The 24,925-nt window shown below is 45.2% G+C and overlaps 1 protein-coding gene across 9 annotated transcripts in view; it reads right to left on the reverse strand.

Moving 5' to 3' along the window:
• The window catches only part of SNX29 (sorting nexin 29), a 584,951-nt gene that overhangs the window by 209,191 nt on the left and 350,835 nt on the right, over positions 1-24,925 (reverse strand). For all 9 annotated transcript variants that reach the window (XM_054453330.2, XM_063654331.1, XM_063654334.1 and 6 more), the window contains one exon: positions 7,777-7,893. In XM_054453330.2, the coding sequence (XP_054309305.2) occupies positions 7,777-7,893 (117 nt within the window). The remainder of the gene's footprint in view (positions 1-7,776; positions 7,894-24,925) is intronic.

The following is a 24,925-nucleotide window of genomic DNA, read 5'->3' on the forward strand; positions in this document are numbered from 1 at the left end:
CCTGGGCAATATAGTGAGATCCTGCCTCTACAAAAATAAAATAAAATAAAATAAAATAATTAGCTAGGCTTGGTGGCGCACACCTGTAGTCCTAGCTACTCCAGAGACTGAGGCAGGAGGATTGTTTGAGTCTAGGAGTTTGAGGTTACACTGAGCTATAATGGTGCCACTGCACTCCAGCCTGGGCAACAGAGCAAGACCCTGTCTCTAAAAAACAGTACAGTATTTATAGTGATACAAGTTAAGCATTCCTAATCCTAAAATCTGAAATCCAAAATGTTCCAATCCCATTTGAGCATCGTGTTGGCACCCAAAAAAATTTGGATTTTGGAGTACCTCAGATTTCAGATTTTTGGATTAGGGATGCTCAACCCACAAGTATAAGACAAATATTCCAAAATGTGAAGAAATCTGAAACACTTGTGGTCCCAAATATTTCAGAAAAGAGCTACTCAACTTGCATTATAAAAAGATACGACTGAAAGGAAACTAACCTTGCGCGTCTCTTTTTTCTGAATTATCATTTGGTCTATGCACTCAGCCTCTGCTCTATGAAAATGAAGTCATCAGGTAGCAAACATTGACTGAGCACCTACTACACGCTGGGCATTGTGCTAGGCACAGGGGATCACAGTCGGAAACGGGTCATGAGGGCCAGCACAGAGAGCACTGTTTCACTGGCAGAATCTCACAGAACCTCGCACTATGGTCAGCACTATGTTTATTCCCAGCAGACAGAAGAGGAGATTTGGGTTTCCACCTAAAGCAGACAGTCCTGACCCTGAGTCACTCGAATACCCTGGGGTCTGGGAGGAAGCCTAATCCAGTGTGGTCAGGGATCCAGGCCCCACAGAAAGGAAGAGGGAAGTGGCTGAGATTCCCATAATAGATGCCTCTTATAGTAAAAAGCCAGAGAAAAAAACAAAAGATGACTCCAGGAGGAAAACTGAGCTGGAAACGGCCTTCTTTCTTCTGCCCTGGCTGTCTGACTCTGGGGAGATGACCAAAGCAGGCCTAAGGCAATAATGGGGTATCCCCTGGGGACCCGGTCCAAATGGCAAGCTCTTCTGACAGCCTTGAGGCCCTTAATGACCGTTTTACTTGCTCCTCCCTTCTGGCCATCACAGCCTGCCAGAGGAAAGGATCTGATGATGAGAGCTGCCTCTGTGTAAATGGCTGTCTCTGTCCTGCAGGGCATCAGACTTGGGCAGAGGGAGCATGGCACAGAGGAGAGATGCGCTGGCATGGCATGGGGGCCTACTGGTGACATTCATTCATTCACTCATTCACTCAATGAGTCGACCCACATTTACTGAACACCTACCATGTCAATCACTGAAACCCAAAGGGAGCAGAAAGAAACAAAAACTTGCACTTGTGGACGTGGGAAAGATAACACTGATCAGTGATAAATCAATGTAACATTACATTAAGACAGGAAGGGAGAGACACATGTCAGCATCATAGTCAACATGGAAAATCTGACCTTGTCAGGGCTTCAGGGAGGGTTCCTGAGGAAGCGTCGAGCTGATATGCAGCCCTGGCACTGGGCAGTGTTCCAAGTGAGGGAACACTAGGAACAAAGGCCCTGAGTGGGAGGCAGCACAGGGCAAGAGGTCCAGTACCCTGGGGGAGCATGAGGAGAAACTGGTGGGGCGGGGGTGGGGGGGGTGGGGGGAGTAGGGGTGCAGCGGCCAAAATCCTTCTGCAACTCGGTTGTCAAATTCATATAAAAGGAAAATACTTAATTTGTATGCCCAACGCATTGTTGGAACTACTTTGTGACCTCTGAAAGGATTATGAGCCTCAAAAAGGATATTCCTGCAGCAGGTGGAGGAGGCTGGGAGAAGGTAGTCACCCTTTCCAAAGTCCCAAGAGTCCTGCAGGGCAAGATCTCTGGGTTTTCACCCAGTCTAACTGAGCCCTGTGGACTGCCAGCCAGCCTTCCAGTCTAAAGGGAGGACTTCATCTACATTGAGGATTTCCACCCAGGATACTATCCCAACATTACTGTAAAAACAAAAACGGCAAACCATGCAACATCCAACAGGGACCTGGGGAAATCCATTAGAGTTTTGTCAGTTGAAGGGAACAAGACACGGTTCTTAAAATGAACAACAATTCTACTCGTGAAGTAAAATTAGAAGATCTCTAAAGCACACTGTTAAATGAGGAAAGGTAGGACACAGAAGAAGGAATTCAGCAGGCTACTCGTTATTAACATGTATAGGCACATGCTCATTATTAACATGTATAGGCGCAAGCAAGCGGTGTACTGAGGCATCACTCATATCTAGAAAGAGAAACCCAAGACTGATAACAGTTACTGCTTCCGGGTAGGAAAATCAGGGGGTAAGAGACAGGAAGAGATTTATTTTACCCTTTTTTACTACTTAACTTTTTAGCATGGGGATGCTAAGCTTTGTCATGAGTCTAAAATTTTTGATACTTCCCAACTGTTAAAAGCAAAAATATTACCATTAGTATATATCATATTGTATAATACGAAAAAAAATGTTTAAGAAAAAAATAAATGTAAAAAACCAAAAATTTAATTTTTTAAGTCAGATCTAGAACTGCCACTTCTCAGTGTGGGATGCTGGGAGAGTTGCATCATTTCTGAATCTCAGCTTTGTCTTCTGCAAAATGGCCATCATAACATTAATTACTATTAGGCCACGTGAGGATTAAATGAATTACTAACATTCAAGAGGGAAGCCAAATTTTTGACTGATATCAATTAATAAATATTAGCTATTAATATCAGCAGTTATTCGTTTGTACAGGTTAATTGGGTTTTATTATCCACAATGAGAATGATGCACTGATGTTGCTCTGCAAAAATTTATCCACAGTGACAACAGTCACCTACCATTTACCACCTGACACTGAACCTGTCCTAAGAAATGGGACCACTGCCTGGTTCCTGACTGCCCACTGAGCCCCTCTCTTGCAAGGCTAGCCTTGGAGTACGCTGGGACCGCTGGTGTTGGGCAGGGACAACAGAGAGGCTGGCCCACCTTCAAGACGTACCCCACTCACACTGGGAGACAGGTCAGGGCCAGGCCTCCATTCCCACATCCCATTGTCCTTTCTCAGAGGAGGTAAATTAGATGCTGCCCAAGTCTCTAATGTGCAACACGGGTGGCAGGGCCACTGCAGGGATGCTGGAACCTTGGCTGGGGAAATGGGTAACATAAGGGGACCCCCTCTCCCATACCTGTTCCTGCAATTCCCTAGAGCTGGTGTAGCTTGCAGAAAGAAAACGGGCTTTGTAATTAAACTGGAGTCTGAATCCAGGCTGTATTACATACACGCTCACAGAATGACTGGAGGCTTCTCTGAACCTCAATAAACCTGTAAAATGGAGATTATATCACCTCCCTGAAAGGGTTCTTAGTATACAACAGGTCCTTCCTAAATATGCTTCTTCTTAAGGAAACTCCTAACTACCTAATTAAAGAAATCCACAAAAACACGTACAAAGTCTTGGAGCTGTCAGGAATTAGGGAAGCAAACTCAGTAAGGGACTGCACTATTAGGCTTTCAATATGGTAGCGGGTGGGGGGATGGGGATTACATTTGCACACTGGCCCCACTGAAAGAAATGGGGTCTGGTGTGAACTGGCACCTCCAATAGTGCTTTCCTAGACCAACATTTATGAGCCTCCTGATGGAAACACACACCACCACCTGTGACACCGCTGTGGCAAAAAAAAAAAAACCTGAAACTCATCAAGCCTCTAGAGTGAATGACCAATGTAAAGGAAAGGTAAAGAGGAACATGACAAACATCACCATAGGAATGCAATTAGCAAAATCCTAACTGGGAAAACCTACAGTTCAGGGAGCCAAGTGTCTTCCACAATAATGACAAAAAAGACAAGGGAAAAAAGAAAGCGACAGCAAGGGAATCTACAAATTAAAAGAGCCTTAAGAGGCACACAAACCAACAGCACTACATGAACTTTATCAGGGTCCTGATCAACACAAAGACATGGAAAACTCTTTTGAGCTAACTGGAGAATATTGAACACTGGGTATTTCATGATATCATGAAATTACTGTTAACAATAGGTGTTAGGCCAGGTGCAGTGACTCACGCCAGTAATCCCAGCACTCTGGGAGGCTGAAGCGGGCAGATCACTTGAGATCAGGAGTTCGAGACCAGCTGGGCCAAAATGGTGAAACCCCATCTCTACTAAAAATACAAAAATTAGCCAGGCATGATGGTGGGCACCTGTAATCCCAGCTACTCGGGAGGCTAAGGCATGAGAATTGCTTGAACCCAGGAGGCGGAGGTTGCATTGAGCTGAGATCACACCACTGCACTCCAGCCTAGGTGACACAGCATGATTCAGTCTCAAAAAAATAAATAAATAAAATAAAAATAGGTGTGATAATGGTATTGTGAATATATTTTAGCAGTAAATATTGGGTATTTATGAATGAAAGCATAAGATGGATTGGATATACATCCAAATAATCTGAGCTGAGAAGTAATGACTAGATTATCAGCAAAGCAAGAATGACCTTGAGTTGATTATTACTGAGACTGAGTGATAGGGACATGGGTTTTTGTTACATAATTCCGTCTGCTTTTACGTATGTTTTAAATTTTCTACTTTTAAAGTGAACGATTAAGCCACAGAGTAGGAGCGGATATGTAAAATACATGTAACTGAAAAGGAGATATAAAAACAGTGAGAAAGCAAGAAAACCAAATACTGTGCAGTAGAAAAATGGACAAAGGCTGTGAGAAGTCAGATGTGAAACCCAGAATGGGGAACAGGCAAATGAAAAGATAGGCAACCTCATCTGAGGTCAGGGAAACGCAAGTTAAAGCCATCTCATGCAAAAAGGTATTGGTAGGTACAAGTGGAAAAACATGAACCATTTTCCTTCTGCTGTCATACCACAACCATCAACAAAGACGACTTCTTGGGACAAAATGTGTGGGGGTTTCTCCCTACCACCAAACAATCAGTTCTGCAGCGGACACCAGCTGGGTGTCCTCTGATTCAATTCTGACACATCTACCTGGAGGTAGCATCAGATCCCACAGGGTGAGGCTCAGTCCCACAAGACCGCCCCTCACTTCTGATGCCAACCACAAGCCCCAGGTTGTTTCACCTGTGCTTCTGACTCACTAGCGATAAAATGCGGATCTCACAACCCCCTTCTTGGGTTACATTAATTTGCTAGAGCAGCTCACAGAACTCAGAGAAACACATTTTCTGGTGATTATAAAGGATATTACAAAGGATACAGTGAAGAGATGAACAGGCCAAGGTATGGGAAGCGGTGCGGAGCTTCCATGCTCTCCCCATGTATCAACCTCCAGGAACCTCCACTTGTTCAGCTACCTGGAAGCTCCCTGAATCCCGTCTTCCTGGGCCTTTTATGGAGACATCACTGGATAATCAAGATTAACAACGTGATTGGATAAAAAGGGTATGGTCTAAGACGAATAGACTGAGTGGGGAGACCCTGCAAGGCCTGTCTGTCCAGATCCTTCCTGGCTTCCCTGTGCAGTATTCTTTCCTCCAGGGTGCGGGGCTGGACCGCTTCTGAAATGGGGGTCTTTTGACCTATAATCAGACAATATGGGTCAATTTCTTTATGGATAGCAGGAGAAGATTAGAGTCCTGCCTTGGGTAGAAAAAGGAAGAGGTGAAAAGACGGCAGGAGAAAGTCAGAGAGATTCTGTTTTCCGAGGCCTTCTTCTAAGGCCTAAAGTGCCTCCAACATTACAACAAGGGCTATGGGAGTTATGGGCCAGGAACAGCGGATGAAAACACAAATATATAAAATATCATAGCAGGAACGTAAAAGTGTCAGCAGGAACTTTTGCACACAAACAGAGGGATAATAAATAGGTGCTTTTACTTTATAAAATGGCAAAACTCAGTAAAGTTTAAGACACCATAGGCTAAAACGCCGCAATTTCACACTTAGGTACTGACCTTAAAGAAACGTTTGTGTAATGGACCCAGGAAGTGAAAGAGATGGCTGCTAATATCACAAAAAGATAGCAAACATTATGCATCTCCTGACAGAAAACACCACCCAACAACAGAGTCATATAATCAGCAAAATTAAACCTGAATCCAAGCCTCTAATATAAGAAAATACAGGAAATAAAGAAGCGTATTGAATCACATTACAGAGATACCATCAGCAAAACTGAGGTGGTGAAAACCTCTGTAAGGCAAATCCAGTGTCTTCAGTAAACAAATTATGAGAGAGAAGGGGAGAGAGAGAGATGAGAGAAGACTCTGTTGAAGAAAAGAAACCTAAGACAGTAGTGGATTCACAGAGGAACAAAGTAGAATGGTCGCCAAGGGCTAGGGGGAGTGGGGAGCAGGCACTGAGTGTTTAATGGGGACAGCTTCAGTCGGGGAAGATGGAAAAGTTCTGGAGAGGGGTGGTGGCGATGGCCTCACAATGTGTGAACATCCTTAATGCTACTCAACTGTACACTTAACGATGGTTAGAATGGTAAAAGTTATGTTAGGTATATTTTACTCTAATTTTTAAAATTTAAAGGAAAAGCAACATAGAGACATATTAACCAATTACAATGCACGGGTCTCACGTGGATCCTGAATCAAAAACACTATTCAAAGGTATGAGGCAATTGGAAATTTGAACGCTGACTGTGATGACATAAAGGAATTACTGGTAATGGGGGTGATAAGGATATTGGTTTTTTTTTTGTATTTTTAGAGATAAATACAAAGATGTCTATACATGAAATAATACCCAGAATTTGACTGAAATGATATAGGAGGAGGAAGCGGATGTAGATAACCTGAAACACAACTGGCCGTGACGGATAATTGTTCACCCTGACAAAGGATATACGCGCGTGCATTACACAGCCTGCCTAAATGTGGGCATTTTACATAATAAAGAAGTTGTAAAATGAGGAAGCTATTATATGTCTGCACAAAAGGAAAAGTGTTAGATGCTCACGGCATTGTGGTTTGTAATAGCAAAATACTGGAGACATCCTAAATGTTTACAAAGACACGACTGAATCCAAAATATTGTGCTACTTCATTTAACAGAGAACTACAGAGCCAAGCAAGTAAGTGATCTAGATCAGTGGATCTCAACCAGGGGTGATTCTGCCACGTTCTGAAATCCAGAGGACATTTGGCGATATCTGGAGACATTTGTGGTTGTCAAAACCTGCCGAGGTGAAGCTACTGGCCTCTAGTGGGTGGAACCCAGGGATGCTGCTAAACATCCCATAATGCTCAGAACAGCCCCCACAATAAAGAATTATATGATCCAAAATATCAGCAGTGCTGTGGTTGAAAAGCCCTGTACCTGATGTATGTGGATTACTCCTCAAACCACAATATTGAATTAAAAACAAATAAGCAAAAACAAGTGGCAAACAGATATATACAAAAGTAATACCATGTAGGTAAAAGTTAACAACACAAAACCAAGACTGTTTACTGCTCATGGAAATTTATCCATGCAGTAAAGTATGGAAAGATGGGTTTGGGGGGGGTACTATATGCCAATTTTAACTATAGATGACTAGAAGGAGAAGCAGGAAATGCTGCTTCAACAGAACTTGTAACATTTTACTTATTCTACCCCTCCCAACAAAAAATAAAAAGCAAATGTGGCAGAGGTGAATGTGGGCACATCTGGCCAGTGGATGCATGGCTGCTGGCTCTGTTGGTCTGTGTGCTTTCCTACTGGGTGGTGGGCAGCAGAGGCTGGATAGACACACAGGGTTGGGGGAACACTCACCGGTCCCCGGAGATCGATGAGCTCTTGCCTCATCTGGGACACAAGGGCTTCCTTGGCCACCAGGGCTCTGTGCAGGCGCTCGTTGAACTCAATCAGCTCACCATGCATCTCCGCCACCTGGAACACAAGCACCCAAAGGTGAGGCTTAGAGGCGGACATTCCCCAGGGACCAATTCCACCTTCTCTGGATTCTCCTTCCTGACACCTGTCAGCAAAACATCCGTAGGCTGTTGGGGCTGGAGCCAATGACACTGCTTACCTGTGAACCATGCAATCCACCCATAAGCTCAGTGTGTTTTGACCTGCTTCATAGTGACACTTCAGAGTCGACAGTATGAAGTTATGGTCCAAATAGGATAGTATCAGATCATGTTTGGACCTTGGGCTTTTTTTTTCTTTTTTCTTTTTTTTTTTTAAATAAGGTCTCACTCTGTCAAGGTCAAACATCTAACAAGGAACTGACACCGAAGCCTTGGCTATGCGCTGTGGTCCTGCCACTCCACTCTGCCCACATGCAACCCATTTGGGCCAGCTGTAAGCTGCTGAATTTTTCCAAATTGAATTACTCGATATTCTCAGCTGATCCCCAATAAATAAAACTGGAGGTGACTATAGACAGTTTACAGTCAATGTACAGACTATTCAACTATAATTTACTTAAGCATTTTAGAGAAATGTGAGATGTACACTCTCCAAGAACCCTGAAGGAAGAACCCTGCAAGCATCTTTAAGAGAAGTCCCCAGAATGCCAATTCAGGCAGATCCTTATCTAGGCCCCTAGCTCCCTGCCCTTCCCAAGAGATCACCCCTCCAACGCCCCAGGCCTCACCTAAGCACTAACTACACTGCATGCAGTGCAAAAACAATACCAGGCCATTTGCAATAAGTACTTTACACGAGCTATAGAAGACACTGTCAGAGTAAAGGAGGGATACAGGGAGAAGCTCTCTGGAAAAACAGGGGTCGCTAAATGTGTGTCTTATCTGAGGAGGAACAAAAGGGAGCCTTCTTTTTTTTGTTGTTGTATGAAGGGTAAGTCACAGAAGAAAATCCACCAAGATATGAATGATAGCCAAAGGGGTATGTTTCCTTCTCATTCTTTCTACTTTTCCTTATTTGAGCTCCCACTCATCAGTGAGAGAAGCCACTTAGACCCTTTATAAAGAATTAAAATTCTTCATCTGAAATACAAGGGAGCCACTGGGCAATCGACATGAAATATATCAGGCTTCCATTAACTTGCTCTGTGAGTTCCCCTCCAAAGGTACCCCCTCTTCTGTCCCTGAGGTACAGACGCTTTCAAACCAGTGTGAAATATGAAATAGTAAGTGAAAATGACACAAAAGATACTGCAAGAACCATGCAATTAACAAAGGCAGAATAAGTCACTGAGCCTTTCTGACAGCTTTTTTCTTTGTACAGATGTAAAATTAATATTCCTTTGTTGCCTTATTCCTTTTCGACAAGAAAAGGTTGAGTTGATCATCTTTGGGCCTTTAACAAACAAATACAGTATTGTTAATAATGCCTATGTGCCCCCTCCACACAGAAATCACATAAACCCTCCACGAGCTTGCTCTGGGCTGTGAATCCATTCACCACGCAGCAAACCAGAAATCCACAGCTGCCGATATTACTGCTAAATACCTGCCAATGTGCCCCCACAAAAATATGAGCCTTAAATAAATGCCACTGCCATTTCCAAAGCAAAGCAGGGTTTTGTGTTTTCTGTTTTGTTTTGCATTGGGAGCCAGAGTGTTACTACAATTTTCCATAAATGCAGAAAACATCGAAACATCCCAGATCCAAGTTGTGTTTACCATAAGCTGTCAAAACCCTGGTTCTCTTTTGCAGCCAGAAGAGCAGAACTTGACCACATCAGGCAAATCTTTCATTTCACTAGGGAATGAAAAGGAAAAATCCGATGCAACTTAAGAGACAAAATTTGATAAAATAATTTCCAGCAACCATTAAAACTATGATGTTCATTGCTACTAAGCTAACCTCTGAAACGCTTGAGTTTTTATATCACATATCCCTACCTACAGCCATTGGTATAAGCAGCTTTCATCTTACATAAACCATACTGAGCTTACTGTTCCTCGAATAACTATTTCCAAACTCCAGTATAACTAGAAATAAATTCAAGACTCAGAAAGAGCCTCAGAAGAGAGAATGTGAGCTCACAAATAGTTCCTGTTATCACAAAAATAAAAGTAGGCTGCACAACCACTGCCTCTTGGAATTTTTATTAGGCTTTGAGGGCACTTATGGGTTCTCATCTGACCTTCTTATTTTTCAAAAGCCACAGAAAATAGGACAGAGAGAGAACAGGTGCCCTCCAATCCATTCTCCTCCAAGCAGGCATCTAATGTTGTCACCTGCTGTTTAATACTTTCAGTGCTTCCACTGCTCTAAGAATAAAACCCAAACTCCTTCAAGATGCAGCCCCAGCCTTTCTCTCCAATCCCCTTTCTCCCTCTTGATCTCACTAACTCACTCAGTCCCCACAGGCCTTCTCTGCTCCATAAACATGTTGAGCAATAAGAGGTCACCCTGCAGACAAGGAAGAGAAAGGTATGACCAGTGGAGGAAACTACAGGTGCAAATGCTGGCACCAGAGGCTGGCAGGGAGGAGGCAGAGAGAGGTGGTTCAGGCATCAGGCCTTGGTGCAAGATGGGCCTGGGCTTGATCAGTTACTGACAGTGTGTGTGTTCTGGTGTGAGCCTGTGGCTGTGCGTCTATGAAATGGGCATTAAAAACCACACCCATTTCACCAGGCCACTGTGAGGATGGCAAGAGATGCCGCACTTAGCGGGCTTGGCAGCACATCTGGGGCAGGATAAGTTCCCAGTGGATGAGAGCTGGTTTTATGTCATGGGTGATCATGACAGGAGACATGGAGGAAGTGGCGGACAAGTAGGTCTCCAGGGGCCAGATGGAAAAAGGCCATGACGTGCCACACCAAGGAGACAGAAATGCTGTGGGGAGCACTCAGTGTGTCCCAAAACAAGAGCACCACAGAGTTGCTAACCATCTTCCAGGCACAGTGCTAGGATCTTAGGGAGGAGGAAGGAGAGCCACACAGTTCACATCCTTTGACATTTGGTAAATTATGATAGAGTGACTCGGAGAGAAGACAGGGTGTCAGGGAAGGCCCACCCCTCCAAGAGTTAACATTCAGGAGTCACTTATCTAATGAGCCTTGGGACATGCCAGGCAGCCTCCCATGCCATATCCAATGCCTATATCCCCACCAGGCACTTGTGTCCTGACATCATCAGTTTGAGAGTCTGATGTGCTTCCTTCTATCCTCAGTTGTTGTATTTCATGAAAATTAATCAATCTGTAGGTAATTAAGGAGGAGATGCCATTTGACAACACTATGACAGTGACAAATCAAAAATAAATGCCAGGTGGAGATACAATGACCAGGGCTGACACAGCCACAAACCCTGCCCAGCAAGGGACAGAGGACCAGGAATGAAGCCTTGATTCTCCAAAAGGCCCAAGGACACCACCTAGCCAGTAGAAGTTGTGGTTCTCAACTTGTGCTTGGAAGGTGCAAAACTGATCAGTTAATGAGGTGCAAAGACTATGCCTCATCATCTAGGTTTCATCTTTTGGGACGGAGAGAAGGTATAAGATTCAAGAAGTTTAAGTAACTTGCCTATTTGGCAACATCTATCAAATTTTTTTTTTATACTTAAAGTTTTAGGGTACATGTGCACAACGTGCAGGTTTGTTACATATGTATACATGTGCCATGTTGGTGTGCTGCACCCATTAACTCGTCATTTAGCATTAGGTATATCTCCTAATGCTATCCCTCCTCCCTCCCCTCACCCCACAACAGTCCCCAGTGTGTGATGTTCCCCTTCCTGTGTCCATGTGTTCTCATTGTTCAATTCCCACCTATGAGTGAGAACATGCGGTGTTTGGTTTTTTGTCCTTGCCATAGTTTGCTGAGAATGATGGTTTCAAGCTTCATCCATGTCTCTACAAAGGACATGAACTCATCATTTTTTATGGCTGCATAGTATTCCATGGTGTATATGTGCCACATTTTCTTAATCCAGTCTATCATTGTTGGACATTTGGGTTGGTTCCAAGTCTATCAAATTTTTTAAATCACTCACCTTTGATTTAACAAATCATGGCTGGGCAGAAATCCTGCCTCTCTACTTGCATGTGAGCTCAAAATACAAGTTTAGCTCCAAATGGCTGGGATACACACCTCAATGCCTATCAAAGGGGACTGGGTAATTATCTCAGGATTCCACTACTCCCCTGCGCGCTGTTCCCTTGGCAGACAGCACTAATCAATCACCGTTCCTCAAGAAGATACCTAGGCAGTCATAACCAATCAACCAGTGTGTTGACCAGCAAGATGATGCCTATTTGGTAGCCCTGGCCTAAAAGATGGGGGAAAGCACCACCAAGAAAATGACATTTGAGTTGGGCTTTGGAAAATGATGCCTTCGGAGCTTTAGGAGATGGAGCAATTCCTTCCAGCTGGAGTATCAGGAAAGATGATCTCCAAAAATAATGTGGCTGTGAAAAAACTTTTAAGTCTGTGAAAATACCAGGAATTATCATAATTACCTGCCAAATCACAAAAGGATTATAAATTTTTCAAAAACACCTCCGGCATTTCCTTTCATATCAGAATGTTCCCTCCATCTAATCACATTCAAGTAAATCATGCTTCACCCTCCTCCAGCTAACAAATTAGATGCTTCCTGATTAATTAGATCAAGACACCCCCCAAAATTTCAATAGCAACTGAGGCTCTTTGGGGGTCACATACTCAAAACTCTCCAAGATTATTCACTTCGATGCCTTAGAATCTGTTAAGTTTTATAAAACTCGCAACCCGTTTTCTGGCCCAGTTTACTCTGGTTGTGGGGAGGGGCCTGAAGCCTCTTTCTGTGATGACGGCATTGCACCTGTCTTGTTAAAAAGTGAACCTAGACAGTCCCCACTTTGCGTTCACACGCTCCGGAGCACCAACTAAGTGTCAGCCCTCTTACAGACATTAGGTGCACCAGCTCACGTAATTCCTGCAACCCCCCTGCAGGGCTGGCATGCTTTCCTTACCAAGGAGGCAAAGGAAGGTTGGCTTATAAGCCTCAAATGTCAGGAGAAGGAAGTGACAGAGTGAGGATTTGAACCCCCACCTTAATGGCCCTACTATCTGTGCTCTTTGCACTCCCTCTTGGGATATGGTAGGAAGATGATCCCTTTGGTGGTTAAGGACAATTCATTTGTACTGCAGAGTAGAGGGAAGTGGCATGGTTTAGACTCGTGGGTCCCAACCCAAGCTGATCACTAGTCACTGGGAGGGCTTCTGAAAAATGCAGATTTCTGGGTCTTGGCCCCTGAAATTCCGATTCAGTAGACTGAGGGGAAGGACCTCAAAGAAGTACTTTTTAAAGCCCACGGTGACTGTAATGATCAGTCAGAGTTGAGAGCCACTGGTAAACACAAAAGGAGCGTTTTACAGACTCAGCTTTGAACGGTAGTTGGGCCATTCCCTACTTGTGGGAAACAGTTTTCCTCTTCCTCATTTGTAAAACGGGGACGTCGCAGAAGCTCCTCCACTTGTCAGCTCTCCACCTCTGAACTCTCGCTGATGTGAACAAAGCCACAAGTCAGAATAAAATGGCATGAACCCTGCCTGCCCACAGCGGATGGCGGTACAGTCATCCCTCGGTATGGGTGGCGGATTGGTCCCAGGACTCCACATGGATAGCAAAATCCACGGACACTCCAGTACCTTCTATAAAATGATGTAGTATCTGCAATAGAACCTACACATCTCCTCCTGTATATTCTAAATCATCTCTAAATTACTTACAGTACCTGATATGATGTAAGTGCTATGTAAATAATTGTTATACCATATTGTTTAGGGAATAAAGAGAAGGAAAAAAGTCTGTACACGTTCAGTACAGATGCATTCTCCCCGCCTGGTATTTTTGCTCCTCAATTGGTTGAATCACAGATGCAGAGTCGCAGATACAGAGGGCCAACTGTAACTGTCACATGTAGTGTCGCTACCTCAGTAATGACACAGCAAGTGCCACACACACACACACGGCAAGTGACTCTATGACAGTGACATGCAGCAGGGTGGCCCACAAACTGGTGTGGGTGTGCCACCTGTTTTCTACCAGTATGAGATCAGAGGAGGAAAGAAACTGGAAGCAAGCATTTAGAAATGTTTCAAGCAATTTCATATTGCTGTGAAACACAGGAGCTTCAGGGTTTTTCTAGACTGTTTTTTGGTGATTTATAAAAATATCATTCTGCAATGAATTGAAAGTTTTTTTAAAAAGAAAACTGGTTCTCATAGTTTTAGAAGCATTGACCTATAAGTGCTGTGTCTGAAGCAATCTCTTGCATTAATAATTATGAACAACAAGGATAAAAAATAATGAAAAAAAGCCAAACTACAAACACATTTGGATAAAATTCAAGAGAGTTGAAAAGAAAAATGAGATAAAACCAATGCTATCAACACCTGTCATTCTTTTAGATGCATATACAAGTATCCCTTATCCAAAATGCTCGGGACCAGAAGTATTTTGGATTTTGAATTTTTTGGATTTTGGAGTATTTGCATTATACTTACAGGATGAGCATCCCAAATCTGAAAATCTGAAATCCAAATGCTCCAATGAGCATTTCCTTTCAGCATTATGTCAGCACTCAAAATATGTTGACTTCCAGTATATTTTGAATTTGGGATTTTTGGATTTGGGATGCTCAACCTGTACATTGTCTTGTAGTGTCCATTTAGCCTTGAAAACTAAGAAAACTAGAAATGTTCATTGAAATAATAGGTGTCCAGATCTAGCACTAGACCCAGAGTAACAGGAAATCCTCAGGGAATTCTAGTAGCCATAGCTCTCCTTGACCTTGGCACTGTGGGTCCAGGGAGTGACAGTGAAATCTGAATCCCAGTTATTAGGGCTCCAAAGCCCATGCTGTTCTGGTCACATGCCTTTCAGGCAACAAATAAATAACCCAGGAAGAGAAACACTGTGCCCATTTGAGGAAATGTAGGCTTGGCGGGGGCAAGTGGCCTGTCTAAAGCTACACAGTTTATTTTACTCCCTAACAGAGCCACGACTACACACCAACCTTCCTGCTTTTAATTCAGCGCTCTCTGTTCCTCTACTGGGAAGCCACAAGACTTTTAAAGTAGCTGAGGAATGGCGAAGTGTTCTGTAAACTAAGGGCGCTGTCTTCCCGGAGGGGCAATGGTGACAGCGTGGAGGGACGGGCAGACTCAGGGAGCACTCCCTGCGCACCAGGAACGTTCCACGTCCTCTCCAAGCAGTACTCACCTGTACCCTACAACTCCCCTGGGAGGTGAGTGGTGTTACTGTCCCTAATTTTGTAGCTAAGAAAACTGAGGCACAGAAAGGGTGTGCAACTTGTCCAAGGCCACACAGGAAGTAAGCAGCAGAACTGCGATTCGGATTCCCGAGCCTGTGTTCTTGGCCACACTCCTCTCTCCTCCCTCTCTCAGCATATGCCATCACTGTGATGCTGAACTAGCATCTCAAGGTACCAGTGAAGAGCAGAGGACCTGGAAAGGTGCTGAGCCAGGGATGGAGGGCTGGGAGCATCTCAAAGGTAAGGGACACTGTCACACACACACGTACACACACACAGAGCCGAGGAAGGCGCTGTCAACGCCACAGTGAATGGCTGCCACCAGCAGGCAGAGACGAAAAGCCATGTGGTCTCTGGCTGCTCCCACATCCCCCTCAGGGGGACCCTAGCAGTAAGGGAAAGGGCACCTAGAGTAAGTAAGAACCTCGGCCAATGCAAGGCCAAAGGAGACTCCCAGAGAAGAGTCTAGGAGCTCCCCAGCAGCTAGGGTAAGCCTTCTCCAAATTGGTTTCTGCTTCAGGTGAAGGCAACACCGACAACAGCTTCAAACGAAAATCCCAGCATGAAGACATTCCAGGAGACTGGCAGACATGACTTCCAGATGTTCCATGTCAAGGAGAAAATGAGACCGTGGAGGTCAAATCCAGGTCCTGCCTACTCACTGCTGGATGACCTTGTGTAAAGAATCACACATCTTTGATTCCTGGTATCCTATTTTTTTAATTTTGTTTTCCAGAGACAGGGTCTTATTCTGTTGCCCAGGCTGGAGTACAGTGGTGCAATCACAGCTCATGCAGCCTTGACCTCCTGGGTTCAAGTAATCCTTCTGTGTCAGCCTCTCGAGTAGCTGGGACTACAGCCATGTGCCACCATGCTCAGCCTTTTTTTTTTTTTTTTTTTTTTGGTAAAGACAGGATATGGCTATGTTTCTCAGGCTAGTCTTGAACTCCTGGACTCAAGGAATCCTCCTGCCTCAGCCTCCCAAAGTGCTACGATTACAGGCATGACCCACCGCACCCAGCTCTAATTCCTGGTATCTTATTTGTCAAATGAGGTTATTGTCACCTATTGTCCAGGTTTGTCATGAGGTACAAAGGGATGAAAGAGTTCTCAGGCAGTCAGTACCTGCCATGATGCGGACAGGATGTAACAGAATGAGCACCTGCTATGGGTCTGATAGCACTCTAAGTGTTTTACATATTAGCAGACATTAAAACCTGGGAGGTGGATATTTACCCCCATTTTACAGATGAGGAGAACTGAAGTTCAGAAGGGTGACTCGAATGTCCCAAGTCATGCAGTCTGGAAGGGAGGGAGGTGGTCAGTCTGGCTCCAGAGCTCATGGTCCTGCATCTCCCATCTTTGGAGTCTCTCCTGTTTCTTTCTTCCTTCCAATCCACCTTTTGCTTTGGTTCTGCTGTGGGGAGGGCTGGCCCCAGGAAGTTATTCGGGCTTGCCCTGATGAGCCAGGTGCTCTGGAGTCTCGGGACTCATCCTCCTCAGTGCCACACCATAAAGCCACCATGTAATAAATTCAACTGAGACCTGTGGGGCAGATCATCCTGAAGTGCCACCGAGACAGTGCTGTGTGGGCTCTGTCTGCAGAGCCACTAAGCAGAGGCTTGTAAGTAAACCTGGTGATAACTTCACATTTCAAAGGCTCCCCTGATCACCTCTGCAACAAGCCCCTCCGCACTCAGAACACTAAGATGGCAAGAGGTAATGCTTACACACATCAGGATGGGATTACAGTTTAAAGAGGGACAACACCCATCACTAACAACAGCACAATTAGTAAGGCGATGCCTCTGAGAAGCAGAGGTTTAGGTGACCGTCACAGCTTGGCCACGGGGCTGTGAGGTCTCAGGCCCCAATGTTGGTCATCATTTCTCCCGACATGTGGCCTTTCAGAATATACACAGGCAAGCCAGGGAGGGAGGCTTCATAGAGCAGCAGCTGCTACCCGCCTGGAGACACTGATGCTCTCCTGGCCCCCACCAACAGCCCTCCAAGAGCCAAGGCAGAATCCACAGAAACGACCATGTTACAATAGCAGCTGACACCTTCCTGGTGGTTGGTGAGCAATGACAGGGGAAAGAAAGCAAAAAACAAAACCTGGAGCCCCAGCCCTCTGCTGAAAGGTGTGTTCCTCTAAGAAGAACACAGAAGAGGCACTGATGCAGCTGTGAGGGTCTTTAAGCCGGTTCCGCAATTCACACCTGTCCTGTGAGAGCAGTACGGGACAGAGTGTGTGGCATGGTGCAAACGCCAGAGGCAGGCCGTTTGGGATTAAAACCCACCGTTCCTGACTTCCTAGATGTGACTTTGGGCAATGTACCTCCACCTCTCTGGGCCTCAGTTTCTCATGCATAAAATTACATTAACAACAATGCAAATTTCAAAGGGCTTTTGTGAGGTTTAAATAATAAAAAAGTGCTTAACTTAGGGTTACATAAAGTACTCCATAAATGTTAATTACCACGATTATCCATTAAAGAGGCACCAGCAGAAGTGTCCAGTACCACTGGTCCTGTAGAATCTACATCCTTCACCTCTCCAAGGTCTATCCCCCGCTCCTCCATCCTTGTTGCCAAACCTAGGTTCAGAAGCCCCCTCCAACCTAGACAAACATCACCACCTCCCTGCTGCCCCCGCCACCAGCTAACACTCAAATGATCTTTCTAAAACCCAGGATCACATTCCTTTACTGCTTAAAACCCTTCAATAACATTTACAAACTAGACTGCATGATGTCTGCAATTTGCTTTGAAATAATACTAGGAGTGGCGGTGGGAAGTGGGGAGTGGGACTGGCTTGGGTTGGTAGCTGCTGAAGCTGATGGGACTGTGTGCTGGGCACACAGAGGTGCATTCTACTATTCTGTCCACATTCACATTTGTCCACAATCCGAACTAAAAAGAAATTCTTCAATAGCTTTCCACTAATTTTCTTGGCATGGCATAAAAGCAACTGGTGGGAGAGGAGGTGTGAGGAGAGGGGAGAAAACATTTCAAGAGAAGGACCGACATGGATGGAATGAGAATATGACTGCACCCCCACCTTCCCACCATGCACACATCCTAAAATTCTATCCACCCTTCACAACGTCACTCAAATCTCAGTTGATCTCCTTGCCCGACGCCTTCGATCCATTCATCCACCTCCTCCATAGATTATCCCCCAGTAGTAGTGGCAACAACAGTTACTGTTTTCTGAGCACTTACTACATGTCAAGTACATCATGTTTGACATAAAGGCTCTTTCATGCAATAAAAGGAAGTGCCCCGACTGGCCACAGCCCCATGATATCTGAGTTGGGCGAGTGGAGCACAGCTAGATAGAGCTCCCACTGGTCCCTCCAGAGCCATAAGCTGTTGTGCAGTGTACAACCTGCACAACTGCACAAAGAAGCCTTAAGACATCATACTAGATGCTGGTGTTGTTCCTATTTTATATGGGAGGAAACTGAGGCCCACAGGGACTAGAACACTTGCCCATGGTCACACGGAGATGGCTTCAGTAGCTAACGCCCAGACCCATGTTCTATCTGTTACATGAGGCTCCCCCAGAAGAAGGTGTAGCATGCACTTCTGCAGATGGTAATGTCTCCTGGGCAGTTCACAGCTCTAGCACAGAGCACAGGATCTTAGTCAACTCCACGTGTGTTACTGGGAACCACTGCAAAAGCCACTGACAACACCAGACACTTGTAGGGCTTATTTCTGCTGCATGAATTATGGGAGGGTCAACTGAAAAAGGGGCAGAGCCCTCTTTCCGTAAACGTAGCATATGAGGTGGTTTACTTGGCGCCACACAATGGGTGTAATTATAGTTCCATCACAAGCACAAAACATGGGGCTCGGCTAGGCCTGTGAAAATGGGGCCTGAACTACTTTGAAAGGCTCTGTTGGCCTCTCCTTTCAAAAGCACAGTGGTTACAGGCTGGCTTGCAGAGGACAGCTATTGATTTCCCAAGACCTGGGAGTCAGAAGGCAGCGCAGTGTTGGCCTCCTCTCCTCCCCAGCAGAGAAGGCCTTCTCCAGCCTGCTGGGCAGGCAGCCCAGGAGGACAAAGAGGAAGAGGAGGATACAGTGAGGCCAGTGTCATTAAGAGCAAACATTTACTGAGCATGTATTGGATGCCAGACCCAATCCTAAGCCCCATCCTTGTGTTAACTTATCCATACAAGGCCTGTCCATGGCTCTTTCTCGAGAAACTTATCTTCAATATCTGAAAATTCTCAGATTCATTCATTCATTCCACAAACATCTATTGAGCATCTACCATTTGCCAAACCCTGTTTTAAACACTATGGATACAGCGACAAACAACAGAGACTCTTGCCCTCGTGGCTTCTATATTCTAGCTAGTGGTTCCATCTACAGATTGAGGAAATGGAGGCTCGCGGAGGTTTAGTCCTAGGCAAAGGTAACACTAAAGGCCATGGGATTGGAACCAGAGTCCTTTCTCACACCACCATGCTGGACAATCTCTCTCTGCTCTGAGGTTATTTTATAAACCCTCTCCCTTTGTGAGGCTGTATTAGTCTGTTCTCATGCAACTGACAAAGACATACCCAAGACTGGGTAATTTATAAAGAAAAATTGGTTTAATGGACTCACAAGTTCCACATGACTGGGGAGGCTTCCCAATCTGGCAGAAGGCGAAAGGCATGTCTTATATGGCAGCAGACAAGAGAGTGAAGGAGAGCCAAGAGAAAGAGGAAACCTCTCATAAAACCATCGGATCTCAGGAGACTCACTACCACAAGAACAGTAGAGGAGAACAACCTCCATGATTCAATTATCTCACACTGGGTCCTTCCCACAACATGTGGGAATTATGGGAGCTACAACTCAAGATGAGATTTGGGTGGGGACACAGCCAAACCATAGCAGAGGTCAAATGCACCTCCCTGCACAGGCCTGGAAGCACTAATTCATTCATTCATTCATGTTTCTTCATTCATTCAACAAACATTTATTGAGCAACGGTGTGCCAGGCACTGATCTGAGCTCTGGGCATCAGTGTGACAAGGACCCTGCCCCTGCCCCTGCACTCACAGAAGTCCCTATCTCGTGGGGATCTAGGTGGTCAACGGTTCTCAGACAAACTGGCCAGTGGCACAGCAGTAAGACTAAGGTCGCTGGGAACACGAAGGGGAGGCAGCTACCTGTCCTGGGGCTTGTGATACTAAGCTGAGGCCAGAGGCAGGCAGAGGTCAGCCGGCAGGAGGCATGAGAACAGGTTCACACCCAAGCCCCATCATGCATCTGCTCCCATTTCCTCAGCTATAAAGTGGGGCTCCATCGTATCAAGCAGGATTTTAAACATGGTTAAGATGTGACTTCAGAGCAGCCAGCCTGGCACAGGGCCTGGGGCAGCTTCTTCTTATCCCCGAGAATAGGTTGCTGGACCCAGGAAGTTACTGAGTACCGTGAGGCTAACATTAGCACACCAATACAGAAGCTTTTCTGGAAAATATTTCACCCCGAAGTGCTGCTTTTCCCTTCATTTTGCAAGGTGCTGCAAAGCACAGGCTTTCATATAAAGATGTAAATTCCAAAATTATGTGGCTCTTTGTCGTGTTCTCATGTCTTGAGAAATCAGTGGAAGCTGGCGTGCGTTTTTAATCATATTCCTTTCGAAGTAACACACAGAGACTTCCTGAATATTTCAACCACGGGCTCAATAAATTATGTCCAAGTTTCAAGAGAAAGACAGTAAATGAAAGAACATTAAATTTTATGAGCATCAAAATGTTGTTTGCCTTTGAGAGTCTCTTTCTCATACCCAACAGCACTCCCGTAAAGCTGCCAAGAGCCTCCCTCAGGTAACGGCTGGCTTGCTCCTCCCAGGAAAGGGTACACAGCCATTCATTTGTGCCGAGTAGTAATTCGTGAACACCAGCACCTGGACAGAGGAAAGACTGTGCTCAAATGTGAGCGAGCACTGTGGGGTACTGGTCTGGGGGATGAACTTGGTGCTGGATGGCCAGGATTCTGTCCCAGTCTGCCAGTAACTTGCTGGGTGACCTTGGGTAAATCATTCAACCTCTCTGGACCTCAGTTTCCGCATCTGAAAAATGGTGGCCATAGGAGCTCTTACATGATAGTGTTGTTATGAGGACTAAATGAGCCAATACACAACTCAAGCTTCGTAAAAGACACAAGATTCCGATTCTTAAGCTTTGCTTGACACACAGAACTGGGCACATCCCTACAACTTCCTTAAGCCCCACAGACATTACAATGGAAAGACGAGATGGTATAGTTTAAAACAACAACACGGAATTTAAAGGGCTTGAATCTGGGACCACACTTCACTGGCTGTGTCCCATGAACAGGGGCAGCCATTGTTTCTATACAGCTCTGAACACCCCTAAGCCTCATGGTTTCACCAGCAACATGGAGACTGTAATCTCTTCTCTCCATGGGACACTGAAAATATGACTGAGATCTTGTATGTTAAAATGCCAAGCATACACTCTTGCCCTGAGGAGGCATGCAGCAGACATCTGTGACTTTTCTTGCCTTGCAGAGGGCAACAGGCAATAAAACTTTTTCTCTGGGTGACTCATATCCCCATGATATACTCAGTGAAGATAAGTGCAAAAGTATCACAACGCTTCCCTGCCTGGGCCACCCCCAACACAGTGGCTCATCAAACGTGATCTTCTTCTGTTTTCTATTCAACAGTCAGCATTACAAGACCACATCTACCTCCCAGAATCTGGGAGAGGTAAAAGAGTTCACGTTCTCAGCACCATCTATGAAGCTGGGGTCTCAAGCCTAAATTTCTTTACTTCCTGGCACAAAGCACTGTGCTGGAAACGACCTGGCAGCTACAGAGCCACTAGCCCACAGCTGCTCTAATCCCTACAATGGGAATGTCATGGAGACAACAAGTGGGTCCTTGTGACAGAGATACTGGTGCTCACCATGCACCCTACCTGCTCCCCAAGCTTCCCAGCCTCCTCTGCACAACAGGGCACAAGCTTTTGACTTACAGCCAACGAGCTCCAGGTGGAAGTGACAAATGTTTCTTCCGAGTCACAGCACAGGACTGCTGGCATGTGAACCTGCACCATCCCTTGCCTGTCACACTAAGTGAGGAAGCCACGGTGAGGCTACCAGATGGGAGCCTCTGTCCACCTAGATTTCTGAGTCACTATGTGAAGCACAACGGTCCCGCTGCTGCCCTTGGGCAACCCATGTTGAACACATACAAACAGGAAATAAGCTTTTATTTTGTTAAAGACCAAGACTGAGGATCATTTGTTACTGTGGCAGAACCAACCCTATTCTGACACGTGTCAACTTGACAACTCTGTATCTTCCTAGCTCTCTCACAATGGGCCTGAAAGTCTGAGGAAAGGCACAGAGGCCAAAGACATTTCTTAAAGGCAACTTTGCGACAGCCACAGGAAGTAAGTATCATGATATCCTTTTACGCAAGAAGAAACTGGGCTCAGACACAATAAATCATTTGTTCAAGGTCATACAAATCACAAGTGGTGAAGTCAGAATTTGAACCCAGGTCTATCCATCACAAGACTTGTATTCTGTCTACTATATGGGCCCAGGCAGTACTTTCTAATGAATTTGTCTGTGAAAGCCCCAAATACAATTCAAATCTCTCCTTGGGCTCCAATAATAACAGTAACCATAGGTTGGATGCATTCCACAGGCCAGACACTCTTCTGGATCCTTTATCAATATTCTTTCACTGTAATCATCACGTCTCTTCAAGGCATTATGCCCATTCTACAGGTAAGGAAATAGGGGCTTAGAAGAGACTGTAGGATGAGTTCTCATAACCTCACGGTGAAGTAAATAGAGGAAAGATGCCAGTGGTGACAGACAAAGGATTGGGGCCCCTTTAGTGGATGGAAGGCAAAGACTCCACTTAAAAGGCTATAAAGCTGGACACCGAGGAACACTCTCCACTGGGGGATCTCAGGCCTTCAAGAACCCACAAAGATGCTTCAATGCCCAAGATACCACATGCTCAGTCAGGGTGACCTAATCACTCTTAGAGATGTTTGCTGCCGGGGTTGTGAAAGAGAGACAGGGGAGATCATCCCTTCCGGTCCCTCCCAAATGTTCTCGCAGCTCTAGCCTCTTGTCTACCTGGCCACAAGGTGCGAGTTACTGATAATAACCTCACACTGCCCCCAAGTGGTCACTCGGCTCCAGTTGACTCACAGACCAACGTTTCCAGAACTCCAAACACAAATCCGTTCAATGCAAAACCATGCTCTTCCCATTCTGTCTCCCACATCCATCCATCCTTACTATTACATGCCAAGCACTGTCTAGACACTGGGGATACAACAGGGAACAAAGAGATAAAAGCTTCTTCCTCCTCTGGGCTTACATCCTAGAGCCCAAAGTTAGGAAGGCTTATTGACTGAGGAACATTGTCTTTATGCCCCGTTATGGAGAATAGGACTTCAAACAAAAGGTCGGGCTTCAATAGAAATTCTCCTTCCTTTGCAGAGACCAGATTCTGCATCTGAGAAATTAACCAGGATTTCTACAGCTGCATTCCATTCTAGTTAGTCTCTCCAGGGAAGGAGAAGAACGGGAGGAGGATAGAGAAGATGAAGATGATGATGATGATGAAGACAAAGATGAAAAAGAAAACAATTTTTGGCTAAGAAACTAAACCTGATCATTATGTCTTGGATTTAAATCTAAAAAGTGATCGTCTCCAGTTCCTCATTTGATGCTAAAAGACCCTTTTTCAGTGGCCCTCATGGTGAACATCTCTCTTTTTCTCTCTGCCCAAGATGAATTCCCCTCTTTTTTGGCTAATGGAATCCTGCTTTTTCTTAAGAAACCACTTCTCTTCCCAGTGGTCTGGGGAAGCTGACCAAACGCCCCCATTGACTGGTGGCCATGTGCCCTGGCCCTGCCAATCAGTGTATTTCATCCTTTGGCCACAGTGACTGGTTCAGGGATGACAGAAGACTCAAGTCAGGCCAATAAGAGTCAATTCCAAGAATCTTTTTAGAGTTACTGGGAGAGAAACCCTCTCTTCATGACAAGAATTTCTAAGCTCATAGGACATAAGCTTGGAGCTGCTAGGATCCATCACATATAGAGAGAGCCTTCCTAAGAATGAAGACCACAAAAAAGAAAGCAGAGAGCAACAGCAGGAAGAGAACATCCACATTTGCTCATCTGACCTCTGGATGCAACCCTGCGGAAGGTTACACCAATCCTTGGATGTCCTGTTTTCACCAACCAAAAACTTCATTTTTTGTTAAGCCCAGTTTGAGTTTTCTGTCATTTGGATTAGAGTCCTGACTCACAGAGCCACCAAGTAACTGCCCAGTTTCTGCTTGAACACCTCCACTCACAAAAAACTCACTACCCATCATCCTTTTTTTTTTTTTTTTTTTTTTTTGAGACGGAATCTCACTCTGTCGCCCAGGCTGGAGTGCAATGGCACGATCTCAGGTTACCACAACCTCTGCCTCCCAGGTTCAAGAGATTTTCCTGCCTCAGCCACACAAGTAGCTGGGATTACAGGCATGCGCCACCACGCCTGGCTAATTGTTTTTGTATTTTTAGTAGAGACAGTGTTTCACCATGTTGGCCAGGCTGGTCTCCAACTCCTGACCTCAGGTAATCCACCTGCCTCAGCCTCTCAAAATGCTAGGATTACAGGTGTGAGCCACCATGCCCGGCTGCCACTTATCATGAAACAGTGATGATGGCGCATGTCTCTTTC

This window comes from Pongo pygmaeus, chromosome 18 (assembly GCF_028885625.2).
Source record: "Pongo pygmaeus isolate AG05252 chromosome 18, NHGRI_mPonPyg2-v2.0_pri, whole genome shotgun sequence".
Lineage (NCBI taxonomy): Eukaryota > Metazoa > Chordata > Mammalia > Primates > Hominidae > Pongo > Pongo pygmaeus.